General features: G+C 44.7%; 1 protein-coding gene and 1 long non-coding RNA gene across 3 annotated transcripts in view; one reads left to right on the plus strand and one right to left on the minus strand.

Annotated features, from left to right (window-relative positions):
- DIAPH2 (diaphanous related formin 2) overlaps positions 1-15271 on the minus strand; it is a 358680-nt gene extending 343409 nt beyond the window's left edge. The window contains exon 1 of the mRNA XM_079962400.1: positions 15076-15271. Within this exon, the coding sequence (XP_079818526.1) occupies positions 15076-15195 (120 nt within the window). The 5' untranslated portion in view covers positions 15196-15271. The remainder of the gene's footprint in view (positions 1-15075) is intronic.
- Positions 15272-15360: 89 nt separating this feature from the next.
- LOC307208103 overlaps positions 15361-16076 on the plus strand; it is a 44056-nt gene continuing 43340 nt past the window's right edge. Inside the window, exon 1 of one of the 2 annotated variants that reach the window (XR_013834972.1) lies at positions 15361-15690. This is a non-coding gene — a long non-coding RNA (uncharacterized lncRNA). The remainder of the gene's footprint in view (positions 15691-16076) is intronic. The other variant, XR_013834973.1, reaches the window with a different exon arrangement.

Below are 16076 nucleotides of genomic sequence, written 5' to 3' on the forward strand. Positions count from 1 at the left end.
TAGCAGATATGCTAGAACTCACAGGGTCCCAAAAGAAAGGATTCGTCCATTTGATCCAAACATAGGATTTCCAAAGCTTCTAAGCCAAACCTAAAGCTTCACAAAAAGCATATGACCTCTTCCTTGGACAATATCACTTCAGAATGCAGATAGGAGATCACATGCTAAAATACAATCCCATGTAAGAATACTTTCACACACAAAACCAGCCCACTGGCTTCAGTCATCCTCCACAACATAATAGCTGTTTTCAGAATCCTAGGGGGTAATTCAATACCACAAGAGTAGAAATTCAGAAAAGGCACCACCAGTCAAGAGAATGCCAACATGTTCAATGAACAGTATCAATAAAGCCAATAGAAACAAGATTTCCTTCAGAAAACAGAAATCTTGTTCAAATAAGGAGGAAAAGGAACACAAACTCTGGCAAAAGAAACACAAGCAGGAAATAAGAAAAAAAACAATTTGAGGAGCACATCACTAAAAACAAAAAGTCCAACAATGACAAGGTATTTACGTGCATTAGAAGCAGGAAATTGCCAATGGAAGTCACTGGACCTTTGAACAACAAGGAAATCAAAAAAGGAAGGAAGAGGCAAATATTAAAATGGCAAGTACGATTCAGTGTTAGCATATGTAAACTAATGCATATATATGTTTATAAGATCTGAACTTGTAGTAACTAACGAGGAAAGAGACCCTAGACTTATGATGGATGTCAGTGAAAATGCTGACCCAATAGATAGCAGCTGTGAAAAATGCAAATGATGTTAATGACCCAAATCAAAACGTTGTTATACCAATCGCTCAATATTCTCAGTGGAGAGGATACATTAAGTAATGTGTTTGAATGTTGAATATGCAAGTGTATTTGTAGAGACAATGGGTAGAACAAACACTATTAGAAACACTGCTGGATAAGTGTTTAATGGTCATTGTATGTGTATTTGTTTAAAAACCAATTATTATTTTTTTAAGGCAAACTCTATGTTAAGCAAAGTTGGCAACCCTTAAAGGCTGTCCCTTTACCTGCAAGGTATGATTTCAAACCATGTGATCAAAAATGGACAGCCTGACATTACTGTGACATGAGGTGCCAGACAGGTAGCTGGCACTGCCCACTTGTCAAACCAAGCCCTTGGGAGTAAGGGAAAATAAAGATCTGGCTGGCAGGCCTAATCCAGTCCTGCCTTGTTTAAAAGGCAGCCTAATTCCTTCACTCATCCTGTAATTTTGAGGTTCGTTTTCATGGCATGAAACGAACTCCTGATCACTTTCATGCTAATTGATATGGTTCCAAACTAAAGAAAAACCCTATTTCAGGAATACTAAAATATAAGACTGCAGCCCCAAGATTCTTTGCTGTTCCCATTTATGACTCTTACATGATCGTTTAAGACTATAATCCTACACTTACCTTGAAGTCTCACTGAATTCAATAATACATACTTCTGAATGTGCATGCATATGAGTGTACTATATAGAAAGTCTGGGACCTGACATGCTCTGAAAGTATTTGCTGCCTATGTTTCTTTGTAAAGTTGGTAAACTTGGTGTGGTTTGTGGAGCCATTTGGGTGGGGAGGCACCAAATCCACACAAAGAGCCTCTTGACATAAATTACTATCCATACTGAAAAATCTGCAATTTCCCGTGTTTCAGTCTCTGCAACTCTCAAAATGACTCAGATTAAGTAACCTTCTACAATATAGACACATGTTGGTTTGTGTTCAAAATTGTTACAGGCAAATATTTTTTATATGCTTTGATGGAATCTAGGTAAAGGTAAAGGTACCCCTGCCCGTACGGGCCAGTCTTGACAGACTCTGGGGTTGGTGCACCCATCTCACTCAAGAGGCCGGGGGCCAGCGCTGTCCGGAGACACTTCCAGGTCACGTGGCCAGTGTGACAAAGCTGCATCTGGCGAGCCAGCGCAGCACACGGAAACGCCATTTACCTTCCCGCCAGTAAGCGGTCCCTATTTATCTACTTGCACCCGGGGGTGCTTTCGAACTGCTAGGTTGGCAGGCGCTGGGACCGAGCAGCGGGAGCGCACCCCGCCGCGGAGATTCGAACCGCCGACCTTCCGATCGGCAAGCCCTAGGCGCTGAGGCTTTTACCCACAGCGCCACCCGTGTCCCTTGATGGAATCTACACACACATAAAAACATTCTGAAAATGCTTTTATTAAACTGAAAAAACAGCCATAGTAAGCATTCATTCCAATGGACACTTAAACTTATTTATATTCTGAAATGTTTGTTGTGGTTGTTCCAATATGTTGTCTAGCTACTGTCAGCTACAGCAAACAGAACCAACAATATATGGAAGAATTTGGTCATAATTTGTGCCAACATGGAAGCCAACTCTCATGAATTCATTACTGACAGCATAGTATCAACATATATTTATACTTTGCTCAGTGAAGTCTGCATAAAACTCACTATTTTCCTATGCTACAGCTGTACTTAAATTATTGTTCATTGGTTTAATTTACCACCAGTTAGAGAAGTAACAAGGATCCAAGGCTGGTGGAGTTCTGCAAACTGTTCTGAACGACTATCTCTTACTCTGTTTATAGAGATTTCTGCCTTCAGTTGAGTACAATAAGCCAATTGTTGTGTACTTTAGTTTTTTTCTGATATGTGCACCATCCATAGTTCCAGAAGTTTACTGGAATATTTTTTTAAGGGGAAATTATTGGGTTGTTTTTGTTATATATTTTCAGTTTTTTTATATTGTGGTTTTATGTCATGAACTACCTTGAGATCTATGGGTATAGGGTTGTATATAAATTTTATAAATAATAATAATACAGAAACATGTCATTCAAATGACATTCATATGTGCATCAAGACATTCAGTAACTTTTAAGCAATTCCAAGAGAAACTAATGGGCTAAATACAGCCCATTCTTACACATGCTTACCTATGAAGCCGAAGTACTATCACCAAACTGTTTAAAATGTAAAATGAAGTTCAATATAAATGTAAACTAATGCACATTAGGGAAATATATATATAATTTCACATATACACTGACAAGGTCAGAACAGATGGTAGCTAACCAGGAAAAGAATCTTAAGGTCTGACCATATCCATCAAAGCTGAATGATGGAAGATTGAGGCCAGAGAAAAGGAAGTAATTCACTACCATCATTAATTATTATTCTTCATTAACATTTGCAATGCAGGAAGGGTTCGCACATTAGACTTCTACCATTTACATCCAGATGTGTTTCCCAAAGTGGGCGATACTGGCCCCTGGGGGGTGCTGGAATGATCCAGGGGGTGGTAGTAGCCTCAGGTGTAACTGGGGAGGGGGTGCTGAAAAGGGGCAGTGGAAGCATAAGAAAATTGTGAAAAACCATTTGTACAGTACGTGTTTCATCTGTTGTGAAATGACGCTTACTGCCAGATCTCCCCTGGATCCAGTGGTCATGCTGGACAAAAGGGGTATACCTGGGCTTCAGTATACCCTTTTCAGCTTCACCCAGGCCCAGGAAGTGGCTCACAGCTTACCTGCCTGTTGGGCCAATGACAGGCGGCAGCGGCACAAGCCCTAACACTGGGCAGATCGACTGAGCCAGCAGGCTTCACTCTAGTCCGCCACGTGGGTTTTTAATCTGGGAGCCTAGTCCACCTCCTCGGCCAGTTTTGAAAAATTGTTTGTACATGTTTCAACAGTTGTGTAATGACACTTACCGCTGTGTCTTACTTATAACAACATCTTTATGTACTATGTTGTAGGATGTAGGTAGAAATATAGATACATAAAAGAACACAGATTTGTCACTGCATCTTTGTTTGCTTAAAGAAGGTAGATTTCCAGAGAGGCACTGAATATATTTTTTCTGAAAATGGGGTGGTAGACCAAACAAGTTTGGGAACCTCTGATCTAGATGGAAAGCAGTATTAACCCATATTACCAGTCTTAGAAATTATCTATTAGATGCAGCATGTTTTTTAAATGTCATGGGTCCAATTGCGACCACATGGAGATCTCTGGATGCCAGGTTGGCATCTGACAACTCCATCTGCCTGGCACCTCCAGTTTTCATAAGCAAGTAAGTAGAAGCTTATTCATTGCATTATATCCTATATCTTTCTCCAAGGAGTACACAGTTCACCCTCCTCCTTATCCCTACAACAACCCTGTGAGATAGATTGAGAGGCGGTGACTGGCCCAATGAGCTTTATGACTGAGGGGGGATTTGAACCCTGATCTCTCAGGTCCTAGTCTGACACTCTAACCACAACACCGTACTAGCCTCCTAGAGTACTTCTGTTATGGGGCAGCTATATAAATTAAGTAGGCAAATAAATAAATAAATAAATAAATAAAGGGAAAGCCAATTGTCACTACAAGGAGGATCTGAAATATTTTCCTTGAAGCTTGAATTTGTTGTATTCAGGATTGTTTTATTTGATGTTTTAATGTGCTTTAAAACACTTTGATATTTTCCCCCCTTTAAAATATAAGGCAGTATGGAAATCAATTGAATACTGGGATAGCTCAGTTGGTAGAGCTTGAGATTCCTAATCTCAGGGTTGTGGGTTCAAGCCCAGCAGGGGGTTGGACCAGATGATCCTAGTGGTCCCTTCCAGCTCTATAAATTCTATGAATCATAATAATAATAAATTTCATTGCAAAAAAAAAAAGTTTGTAGACATTCCGTTATGACAACTGTAGCATAGGTTTATAACACTATGTATTACCGTATTTTTTGCTCTATTAGACGCACCAGACGATAAGAAGCACCTAGTTTTTAGGGGAGGAAAACAAGAAATAAGAAAACAACGCAAAGCATCCTGAGCTAAGAGGGAGCGCTCCTCCATCTTCACTCAGGAGACTTTGCAGGGCTATCCCTGAAGCCAGGAGAGCAAGCGGGATTGGTGCGCACCGATCCCTCTTGCCCTCCTGGCTTCAGCAAAAGCAAGCCTACTGGCTTTCCTCCCTCTGTCCCTTCCCCCATCTCCCGCAAAAGCCAGGGATAGCCGCACGAGGCCTCCACAGGGCAGCGGGATGAAGGCTCCCCGCTGCCCTGCGGAGGCTTCGCGTGGCTAATCCAGAAGCTAGAACAGCTGGAGGAAGCACTGCACAGCACTCCCTCTAGCTGTTCTGGTTTTGGATAGCCCTGCGAAGCCTCTGCAGGGCACAGGGATGAAGGCTCCCCGTGCCCTGCGGAGGCTTCGCGCGGCTAAGCCAGAAGCTAGAACAGCCAGCGGGATCGGAGCACAGCAATCCCACTGGCTGTCCTGGCTTCTGGCTTAGCTGCGCGCAGCCTCTCCCAGGCAAGAGGAGCCTTCGTCCCCTGCCCACGAGAGGCTGTCCGTGGCTAAGGCTCCCCCAAGAGCTGCGCTCCCTTTAAAGAGCCGTGTGAAGCGTGTGTGCGGGTCTTTGGGGCTTTTCCCCAAGGAGGGAAAAGGGCAGCCCATCTCCCTCCTTGGGGAAAAGCCCCAAAGACCCGCACACACGCTTCACACGGCTCTTTAAAGGGAGCGCTGAGCAGAGCCTCCCACCTGCATTTGCTCCATAAGACACACACACATTTCCCCTTACTTTTTAGGAGGGGAAAAGTGTGTCTTATAGGGCAAAAAATACAGTACTACAGTAGCACAACATCCAACGACTCTGGCTTTGTCACATGGTTTGTAATGAGAAGAAATAAAAAATAATCCAAGTCAATCCATTGTGTCATCTGTCCTTCTTGCACAGTTAACCTATACAAACCAAACCACAAGTTACTAGAGATAGAATTCAGGGTCCCTGTAGGACAAATAGGTTCTGATGTTTCAAAGAAGATAGCAAAGCCACACACTACTAGAGAAAAATAGAAAAATGTCTGTCCAACTTCAGATCTAGCATGGCCAGTCATATCCCACTAACTGTACACATTAACACCACCTGTAGTTTTGAAGCCCCAGACATATTAAGAAGAGAGAGTCAAAATACCTAAAAATACTGCTAGCCTCCATAAGCTCACCTTTTTGTCAATTGTGAATTGACTGCAATCAGTATTTCACTAAATAATATTCATATCCAATTTTACATACTTACTTGACTTGACCTGTCACAACTTACAGAACTGAAACAATGAAGGTCTACATTTCACCACAACATACAGTTCTGCCTGCACACATGAAGTTCACAGCAAAATTTAAAGCAAAAAGCAAAAACAATGTACCTAGAATATTTAGGTCACAATATATAAACACCTTCCTAACAATAAGGCCATGATAACTTGAGTCTTTTTCTCTAGGAAACCTCTTATGCATAATCCAACTCACTGGCATGCATGGTATGTAGTACTAAACACATTGCTGCATTTCCTGTGCTGCATTTCCTGTGCTGGAGCAGAATTATTTGGAATCTCAGATTTAGAAAAAAGTATTTTGCTTTGCTTTCCATTTTAAACAAATTTATCCCGCAGTCAATGTATAATTTCAGGAATTATCAGCAGTTAAATGACAGTCACATTAGGTTAACACAAATCATATTGTTACATAGTATAGTACTGTGCTGTAACAAATCACAAACTATCCCAAGAAAGACAATACAGTCAAACCTCAGTTGTCGAACGTAATCCATTCTGGAAACCCATTCAGCTTCTGAAAAGTTCGACCACCGAGGCACGGCTTCCAATTGGTTGCAAGAGGTTCCTGCACGCAAGCGGAAGCCACATGGGACATTCGGCTTCCAAAAAAAGTTCAAAAACGGAAGCATTTACCTCCGGGTTTTCAGCGTTCGGGAAAGCTAACTACAGTGGTACCTCATGTTACATACCATCCCCTTTACGAATGCTTCGGGTTATGCGCTCTGCTAATCCGGAAGTAGATGCCCCTTGTTGCAAATTTTGCCCCAGGATGCATGCGGAAGTCGCACTCCAGCGGCGTGGCAGCAGCAGGAGGCATCATTAGCGAAAGTGCGTCTCATGTTACAAGCGGTTTCCAATTACGAACAGACCTCCAGAACGGATTAAGTACATAACAAGAGGTACCACTGTACAGTGGTACCTCGGGTTACATACGATTCAGGTTACAGACTCCGCTAACCCAGAAATATTACCTCGAGTTAAGAACTTTGCTTCAGGATGAGAACAGAAATTGTGTGGCAGCGCAGCGGTAGCAGTAGCTAAAGTGGTGCTTCAGGTTAAGAACAGTTTCAGGTTAGGAACAGACCTCCAGAACGAATTAAGTTCTTAACCCGAGGTACCACTGTATTGTCAGGTACTGCTCCGGCGGGAAGGTAAACGGCGTTTCCGTGCGCTGCTCTGGTTCGCCACAAGCGGCTTAGTCATGCTGGCCACATGATCCGGAAGCTGTACGCCGGCTCCCTCGGCCAGTTAAGCAAGATGAGCGCCGCAACTCCAGAGTTGTCCACGTCTTGACCTAATGGTCAGGGGTCCCTTTATCTTTACCAATAAGTTATATTTGTGGGCAGAGTGACTGATCGATCAAAGTGAAGACAACAAAGTGGGTCCAGAATTTAGAAAGTTAAATTTGGCAGGTTTTCAACCCTGTAAATTATGTGCAAGGCAGTTGCCAGGACAACTTCTTCAGTTACAAGGCCAAAAATAAACTGAACAAACTTTATCTTCAGAGATATAGTCATTTGGACTATGTTCTGAATAAAATAGTACCTAAACTGAATTTTACTTTGGTTTCTTAAGGAAATAAGATGTTTGAGATTTCAGATTTGAAAAGCTGTACAAGTTTAGAACCTGCTCAAAATATTAATTCTAAACACTTTAAAACAAGGCAAAACAAAACAGCCCAAGAGACTGCTCTATATGCCCTCCACATGCTTGATACTTTCAGAACTGCTCTAGGACGTTATTTTAACACTGACCAGACAGATTATGGTCTGGTCAGTTTCATCCTGAATGATAAATGGTGGTTGCTACCACAACCCCACAACAGTGCAACATGGCATGGGCTGGGGCTAGGCTCCCTTCTTATCAAGGAAAGAAATCATCCTTAAAGTGGAGTGACATAACTGTTCCTGCAGAAACTGCTCTATCAGTTCAATTATATAAGTCCTCAACACTATAAGCTTTTACCAGCAAATAACTGTTACCATATTATTAATATAACTGTAAAGCATCCTTGTTGCTAACTTGAAGCTCAAAAGATAGTTCATTATATCTATACTTTTTTGTTACATAACATACAGAAAAGCAGCATATAGCAACTAAAATATGTAGGGTAGCACAGCGTGCAAGGCTACAATCATTCTTCCCAAGTAGGTTTTATAAGAAGAGCTACATAAGCAATACAGAACAGTCACAACTGTAGATGTGATTAAGTCAGTTTCACTGAGCTTAGGTGTGCAGAATCTTCTTACAAATTTGAGTATGAAAGAAGTGAGAGGCGCCTGAATGTTTAGGTGGGTAATGAAAATAGTCTGGCACACTTTCATGCAATTTGCCACTTGCTTACGCACCTTAGAAGCGTGGCCATTTCCCACATGTGACCAGTGGAGTACCACGCTGCACATGCCTCCCCACCAGTTACAGAAGAACAGTGCATAACTTTGGTAACTTTGATCAAAATTCTGTCTTCCAGACCAATAGGATCAGTATAAGTCCAAAGGATGTAACACACATCCATAACAGCAGGACATGTTTTCCTCAACAGGACTTTAAATGAGAATGATACCCAAAACCATTCATTTTCCTAAGAGAGTGTTGTTCTGTGGCATATGGGGAGGAAAAATATTACCGTATTTTTCGCACCATAGGACGCACTTCCCCCCTCCTAAATAGCAAGGGAAAATGTGTGTGCGTCCTATGGAGCGAATGCAGGGGGGAGGCAGGCGGGAAAAGCCCCCAAGAGCCGCACACAAGCTTCGTGCGCTCTTGCGGGCTTTTCCCCAGGAGGGAGAAGGGACTGACTGGCCGCATCAGTCCCTTCTCCCTCCTTGGGGAAAAGCCCCCAAGAGCGGCGCCCTCTTTAAAGGCTGCACGGCTTCTGCGGGCTTTTCTACGTGGTGGGGGAATCCCCCCACCGCCCAGAAAAGCCAGGAGAAGCCGCACAGCCCCTTTAAAGAGCGTGCGGCTTCTGCGGGAGGTGGGGGAAGCTGCAGCAGATTCCCTCCTCCCGGGCTCCCTTTGAAGCGGCAATGTGGGAGGGGAGCAGCTTACACTCGTGTAAGCAGCTCCTCTCCCACTTTCCTGCTTCAAAGCAACTACGGAGGAGGGAAGGAAGGGGACCATGGATCCTCCGCTGCTGACAGCTGCAGCAGATTCCCTCCTCCGTGATTGCTTTGAAGCAGCAAAGTGGGAGGGTAAGCAGCTCCTCTCCCACTTTCCTGCTTCAAAGTGGAGGGAATCCACTGCAGTTGTGAGCAGAGGATCCATGGCTCCGCTTCCTTCCCTCGAAGCAGAGTGCGGGGGTGCAGGGGGGAAAGACGGCAGGAAATAGATGCCGGGCAGGAAGACACAACCACACTTTGACCACTGAAAGTCCACCCCAGCCTCCCCAGATTTCCACTGAGACGGCCAGGCTAATCTCGATGGCCATAAGTCTGGCTCAGCATTATTAACTGGACTTAGATAAGCCATGGTTCCCCTTCCTACCCTCCTCTGAGGCTCGATTTAAAGCAGCAAAGTGGACAGGAGCTGCCCGCTTTGCTGCTTTAAATAGTTTAGTGCAACATTTTATTCAGAATATTTTTTTCCGTATTTTCCTCCTCTAAAAACTAGGTGCGCCCTATGGTCAGGTGCGCCCTATGGAGCGAAAAATACGGTATATCCAAAACTGGCTTAGATTAGACCTGAATGCAAACAAGCTTTGTATCACATTTTTCTGATGCAAATAGCATCACTCATTTTTGAAAATTGAATCATATTGTTAAAAACACAGCTACAGAAGATTTCCTGTTACAATTGTTGACCCACAGGTGGTTACTGTTAGTTGTAGTCAATTGCAGGAAGAGGCAGCTGTATACGTGGGTAATATACCACATCCAAAAAACCAAAACATTACTCACAAAGTGAAAATCACGATTGGGTCCCTTAGATCCCAAGCCTTGCACATCCTTAGCACCAGCATACAGACACTGTTGGGCTTGTTCTGAGTTTAGTGCCAAAACATGGTGTCCCCAAACCAGTGTTCAAAATTAGTCAGGCACCAGGTGCATTTTGCACCTGGCTATTTGCCACTTGCGACCAAGTGAAGATACCTGACATCTCCACAATCTAGAGGTGCATGCCTGGGGATCACTGGATCTTGACTGTTTTCACACACTAATACCACATCTTCCAGAATTCGCTCACTTAGATTTTATCTGCACAACCAGATTAAATTTCAGAAACCAATATTTTTTGTGCAGCCTGAGCAGGAGCAGTGAACAATGTTATAGTTAATTGTTGCTTGTCTTCACTTACCCACCCTACTGCCTTGCTCACAGTTGTGAAGAATATTCTTACATTACGAATGGTCCATGTTACCATTAAGAAAAAGTGGTAGAAACAGGCCAATATATATGTGGACTGTCCCTGGATCAAGTGACTTTTCTTCTTAAAGTTGTCAAAGCTCTTTACCTTGCTCGAGGTTGTCATCTGAACTAGCCAGATGCTTAACTGATAATCAATCACAGTCAGTCGATCATTTGAAAAATAAGGCCTTAGAGCCGTCTTGCCCAAAAATAGCAACTAGATATTCTCTGTAACCTTGACTTAAGGAGCCATTTGGACCCTAGCTTATATATCTGAGTTTCTAACACTGCCCCAAAACACACACAAAAATAGTTAAACATGGCATACCATTGTCAAAGCCAGGTAAGAGTGCTTTATATTTTTCTGTCACACCCCATCCTTAAATGCTAAAGGGTCAACACAGAAGCTATTCCAGGTCCAGTATTGCTCATGGATATTTTTCAGGCCAGCTACACTTAAAATTGCCATCTCTAAATCAGCTCCATTTGTCAGCACAATCCTATGCAAAATTACGTGTATCTCTGCATAAGATTATGCTGCGAGTCTTAATCAAGGCTAAGAGAAGCTAATTTACTATTCATTTCTGCTGGAAGGAGAAAATAGTCAAGGGTTCCTCCCACATTTATTAGTATCTCTTCTAAGAGTTGCTTCATATGCCACATCTGATACCCAACTATAGAATTCCTGGCAAAAATCCATGAAAATAGCAAATTATGAACAGTGTCCATATGCATAATAAACCATGGCTTGGAACGTGTCAATGATGAACCAGAAGGAAGAAAATGTGACATATGAAACACCATTAAACTAAATTTACACTTTAAACAATGAAACATGTAAAGAATATCCTATGTTCAAGCCCAGGTATCTTCCACTAATAAGATTTTGGATAGCAATATGGATAATATCTTTATAAGAACTGCTCTCAGAATGGACTATCGAAGATTATGTGAACAAGAGTTTGATTCAGTGTAAAATAGCCCAAAGTAAATACTACAAGGCATCATTCAATGGAATGTCACCACGCAGACACCATGCCAGCCTCACACTACCAACTGCAACCTTTGACTGGCTCCACTTGGCATTTCTCCATACATAGGGGAACCAGAAGTCTGACTCCAAACCAGCCAGTGAAGGGCAAGTCTTGCTTGTTTCAAAAGTCGCTCATTGCTTCACTGCATAATTCCATCATAATCCACTATAGAAAAACCAAAACCACCATAACCCCAGAACATTCCAAAAGAGATGGGATACCCCATCCACCTCAGAATAACTTGACACCAAGCCAACACCACACTACCTGAGAACAAGGGTGCCACCCCACTCCCTGGCAAAGTATATGTGGTAGTTGTGAACCAGTAGAAACCTAACAGATGTGGCTCTTCCAAGTCTGGAGATGCAAATAAGAGAAAATATGAAACCAGTCTTGTCAGATGGTTCTTCAAGATTTAGAACATTGCTAAGACCAAAAGAAATGGACAACTCTTTGGATATGGTTGCTGTCTTCTTTTTCACAGTAGGGCTCCAGTGCCATCAACAGCTACATACTAGTCAGGGAAGCAACAGATGTCCGATATGAAATGAAGTGATTTCCAATCACTGCATATTGGGGGCAGTGAAAGGTTTATCTGTTGAGTATCTACTACCAACCATATCTTGCTGCCTGTGGCCCACACCTATCCTCCTCCTCCTTCTTCATTTATTTAATTATCTGAAGGCCCAGGGGAAGCAACTTTTTACTGGCTTTCTTCATGTGTTTTTAACAGTAGTCTAGAATGCAGAAATGTAGCAAGTGAGGATTTTTCTACTACTGATACGAAGAGCAATGGAGTAATTTAATCCTGTACAGTGGTACCTTGGGTTACATATGCTTCAGGTTGCAGACCCCGCTAACCCAGAAATAGTGCTTCAGGTTAAGAACTTTGCTTCAGGATGAGAACAGAAATCGTGCTCCGGCGGCGTGGCAGCAGCAGGAGCCCCCATTACCTAAAGTGGTGCTTCAGGTTAAGAACAGTTTCAGGTTAAGAACAGACCTCCGGAACGAATTAAGTACTTAACCCAAGGTACCACTGTAGTTCATGCTACAAAAGTATTTGTCAGTTTCAAATAATGCCACACCACCACTTGTTTGTTTTTCTGCCTGTTTAATTTACAGTGGTACCTCAGGTTAAGAACCTAATTCGATCTGGAGGTCCGTTCTTAACCTGAAACTGTTCTTAACCTTTAGCTAATGGGGCCTCCCAGCGCCGGCGCACGATTTCTGTTCTCATCCTGAAGGAACGTTCTTAACCCGAGGTACTATTTCTGGGTTAGTGGAGTCTGTAAACTGAAGCGTCTGTATCCTGAAGCATCTGTAACCCAAGGTACCACTGTATTTCATCTGTTTATTTGCTGACTTTATATTCCACCTTTTCTCCAAGGAACTCAAGGTTGTGTGCATAGTTCTACCCCTCCACATTTAATGCCCACAAGAACCCTGTGAGGTAGGTTAGACTTAGGCTAGTGACTAGCCCAATTACACCCAGTGAGCTTCACCCAGGAGTGTCTCCACCCCCATCGTTCTACCCGGACACTGAGGTCCAGCACCGAGGGCCTTCTGGCGGTTCCCTCACTGCGAGAGGCCAAGTTACAGGGAACCAGGCAGAGGGCCTTCTCGGTAGTGGCGCCCTCCCTGTGGAATGCCCTCCCACCAGAAGTCAAAGAGAACAACTACCACCAGACTTTTAGAAGACATCTGAAGGCAGCCCTGTTTAGGGAAGCTTTTAATGTTTGATGTATTACAGTATTTTAATATTTTTTGGAAGCCGCCCAGAGCGGCTGGGGAGGCCCAGCCAGATGGGCAGGGTATAAATAATAAATTATTATTATTATTATTATTATTATTATTATGGATGAGTGGGCATTTGAGTCCAGCACTCAAGTACTAACACAACACTAACACTTTGTGTGTGTTTTATTGTGGTGCTGTTCAAGTCAAAGGAACTAGGCCAGTAAAAGTTGTCAACATTTAAGAGCCTACCTAGGTTCTCTAAAAAAAAATAACAAGCTCAGGCACTCTCCCTCTTTCTGCCTTCAAAGGGCGCCAACTTTTCAAACAGTACTTAAAGCTGCTCCTAACAGTAGTCTGGCCTGCGACAAGGAGCAAATTAGAGTATCCATCTCTGTACCATGAAAAGCATCACCTGCTGCTTTCTGCATCTCAAACTTCTGTGGAAAGTCCTAATAACATGGCAAGTCACTGCAGTTGATAACCAATCTTCTGTGAAAAGCCACAGGTGAAAGAATTTAGAGTCAGGATGGTATAGGACAGGCTTCCTCAAACTCGGCCCTTCAGATGTTTTCAAACTACGATTCCCATCATCCCTGACCACTAGTCCTGCTAGCTAGGGATCATGGGAGTTGTAGGCCAAAAACATCTGGAGGGCCGAATTTGAGGAAGCCTGGTATAGGAGTTAGGCATGTTGATTTGGCACCAGGGAGATCAAAGTTCAAATCCTACCAAGCCATGCCACTCACAACTATCCTTCAACCATAGTGCATCTGCCTGTTGTTAACCAGAAGGTTGGTGGTTTGAGGCCACCCAGAGACAGCTGTGGGCAGGATTCCTGCATTGCAGAGTGTTGGACTAGATGACCTTCGGGATACCTTCGAACTCTACAATTCCATGATTCTATGTGACCTGTTATGAAAATGTGTAGGAGGAAGAACCAGGTAACAATGAACAAAAACAAACAAAATAGTAAAGTCAAGCCTCAGTGAAAAGCACAAGAGATGAGATAAGTAAAGCAGCTGACCCTTAATTTCCCACCTCACCCCAAACACACATAGCTATTAAGGAAACCTATTAAAGGCACTCTTCTGGCCACCTCAAGGATTACCAACACTTCAAACAACCCCAGCAGCTGTGCCTTTAACAGTCACTTGATCCATAAAAGCCAAAAGGAAAACCCAGTCCACCTCCATGCCACAAGAGCCTTAACCAGCCCATTGCTGCCTCGCCTCAAAACCCCTGTAGGGCACAAGAGCAGAGCCTCTAGAGACAGCGGGCAACCCAAGCCTCTGTGCAGGATGTCACAGGAGCAGGGCCTGTGAAATATGCTCCACCCCTAAGCAAACCTAGTCAATGTATTATCCCCTCCACTTTCACACACATGCACAGCAGATTGCAAACTTCCCACCCCACCCCAGTAACTGCCCCTTTAGCAGCAGGAACCAGAGAAGTGGTGCTATTTCACGGCGTCTTTTAATCCAGCTTCGCAGGATTTCCCCCCCTAGTCGGAACCCATTGGTCGTTTATCATTACTGAAACTGGGGTTTGTTTGTTTGTTTGTTTGTTGTTGTTTTACTGCACGTCGCCTAGAGGCCCTCGAGCGAGGCGGCTGACGAAACAGAAGCAACGGTGCCCCCCGCGAGCTTCTAGGGTTTTTAAAAACTCTCGCCTGAAGCGCCCCCCCACACACACACACCTTAACCCCTAACCCCCATCCCACCCGCCCTCCGTTTTTAAAAAGGCCGGGTCAGGCCAGGCCGGGTGTGCTGCGAGCTTGCCCCCTCGACCGCATAACACCCTCCACCCCCCGCAACGCTTTAAGCCCCGGTCAGCCCTGCGCCCCCCCCCCCACCTCCTCACTCACCAGCTTGGGCTTGTTCTTAGCCTCATCCTCAGGGGCGCGCCAGCCGCCGCCTCCGACACCGCCCCGCCTCGGGTTCATCTTACCCGGCGGTTCCTCACCGCCGGCTCCCTGGTTCTCCATGCCGCCTCTCTTCCCTTGCCTCTCTCTCTCTCTCTTCCCTCAGGCACTCATGGCGGGATGAAGGGAGGCGCCCGCCCCGCCTAGTCTCTTTCCCACCCCCCACCCCCTTTTTTTTTTTTTTTTGGTCGCCGCCTTGCTCTGCTCCTGTCAGGGCACTCGGCGCGCGACTGGCGGCTTTCTGCGCACGCGCTCGTTTACCCACCCACCCCTCCTCCTCCCCCTCCCTTACGCGCGCCCTGACGGCAGACGGGCCGGGGAATCGAAGGAAGGAGACGGCGGGACGTAAACTCAACACTTCCCCCCACCACACACACCCTCCCGTCTCTCTCGCGCGCACAGGGGTCTCCTGTGTGCGCACGCGCAAGCCTCTTGGCACGCTGAAGCCGCCAAGGCGCGCCGATGCCCTCACTCGTGGCTGAGGGTGAACGAGGGATGGGGCCCGGAAGCGGTTCGAAGAAGACTTGGGTGAGCGCCGAAAGGAAAAGCCTGGCGGAAGTGAGTGCCCGGATGGAAGGCAGGCAGGCAGGAGGGGAGAGAGAAGGGTTTGTGAAAGGGAGATGAGTCACAAGAAAGGAGTGGATTAAGAAGTAGGGGGAGGGAAAGGGGGAGGGGGCAGCGTCTGTCAAGGCTCAGACCTCTCTTCAGACCTTCCCTGGTGCTTCACTGCACAGGTGGGAATTCAACAGGGTCCCTCTGCCAGAACACCCCACTCCCGACCTGGATATTCCAGCTACAAAAAGATATTTCACAAGTTGAAAGTGCTGAATTGGGACTTATCGAGGAGTTTGAGCCGATCTGTTTAGGCATGATAGAGACAATGCTTTCCTGCTATGCGACTGGTGCTCATTAACCTAGCAGCCCTAGAATGATTGCCTTTATCA

This window comes from Podarcis cretensis (genome assembly GCF_951804945.1).
Source record: "Podarcis cretensis genome assembly, chromosome: Z".
Classification (NCBI taxonomy): Eukaryota; Metazoa; Chordata; class Lepidosauria; order Squamata; family Lacertidae; genus Podarcis; species Podarcis cretensis.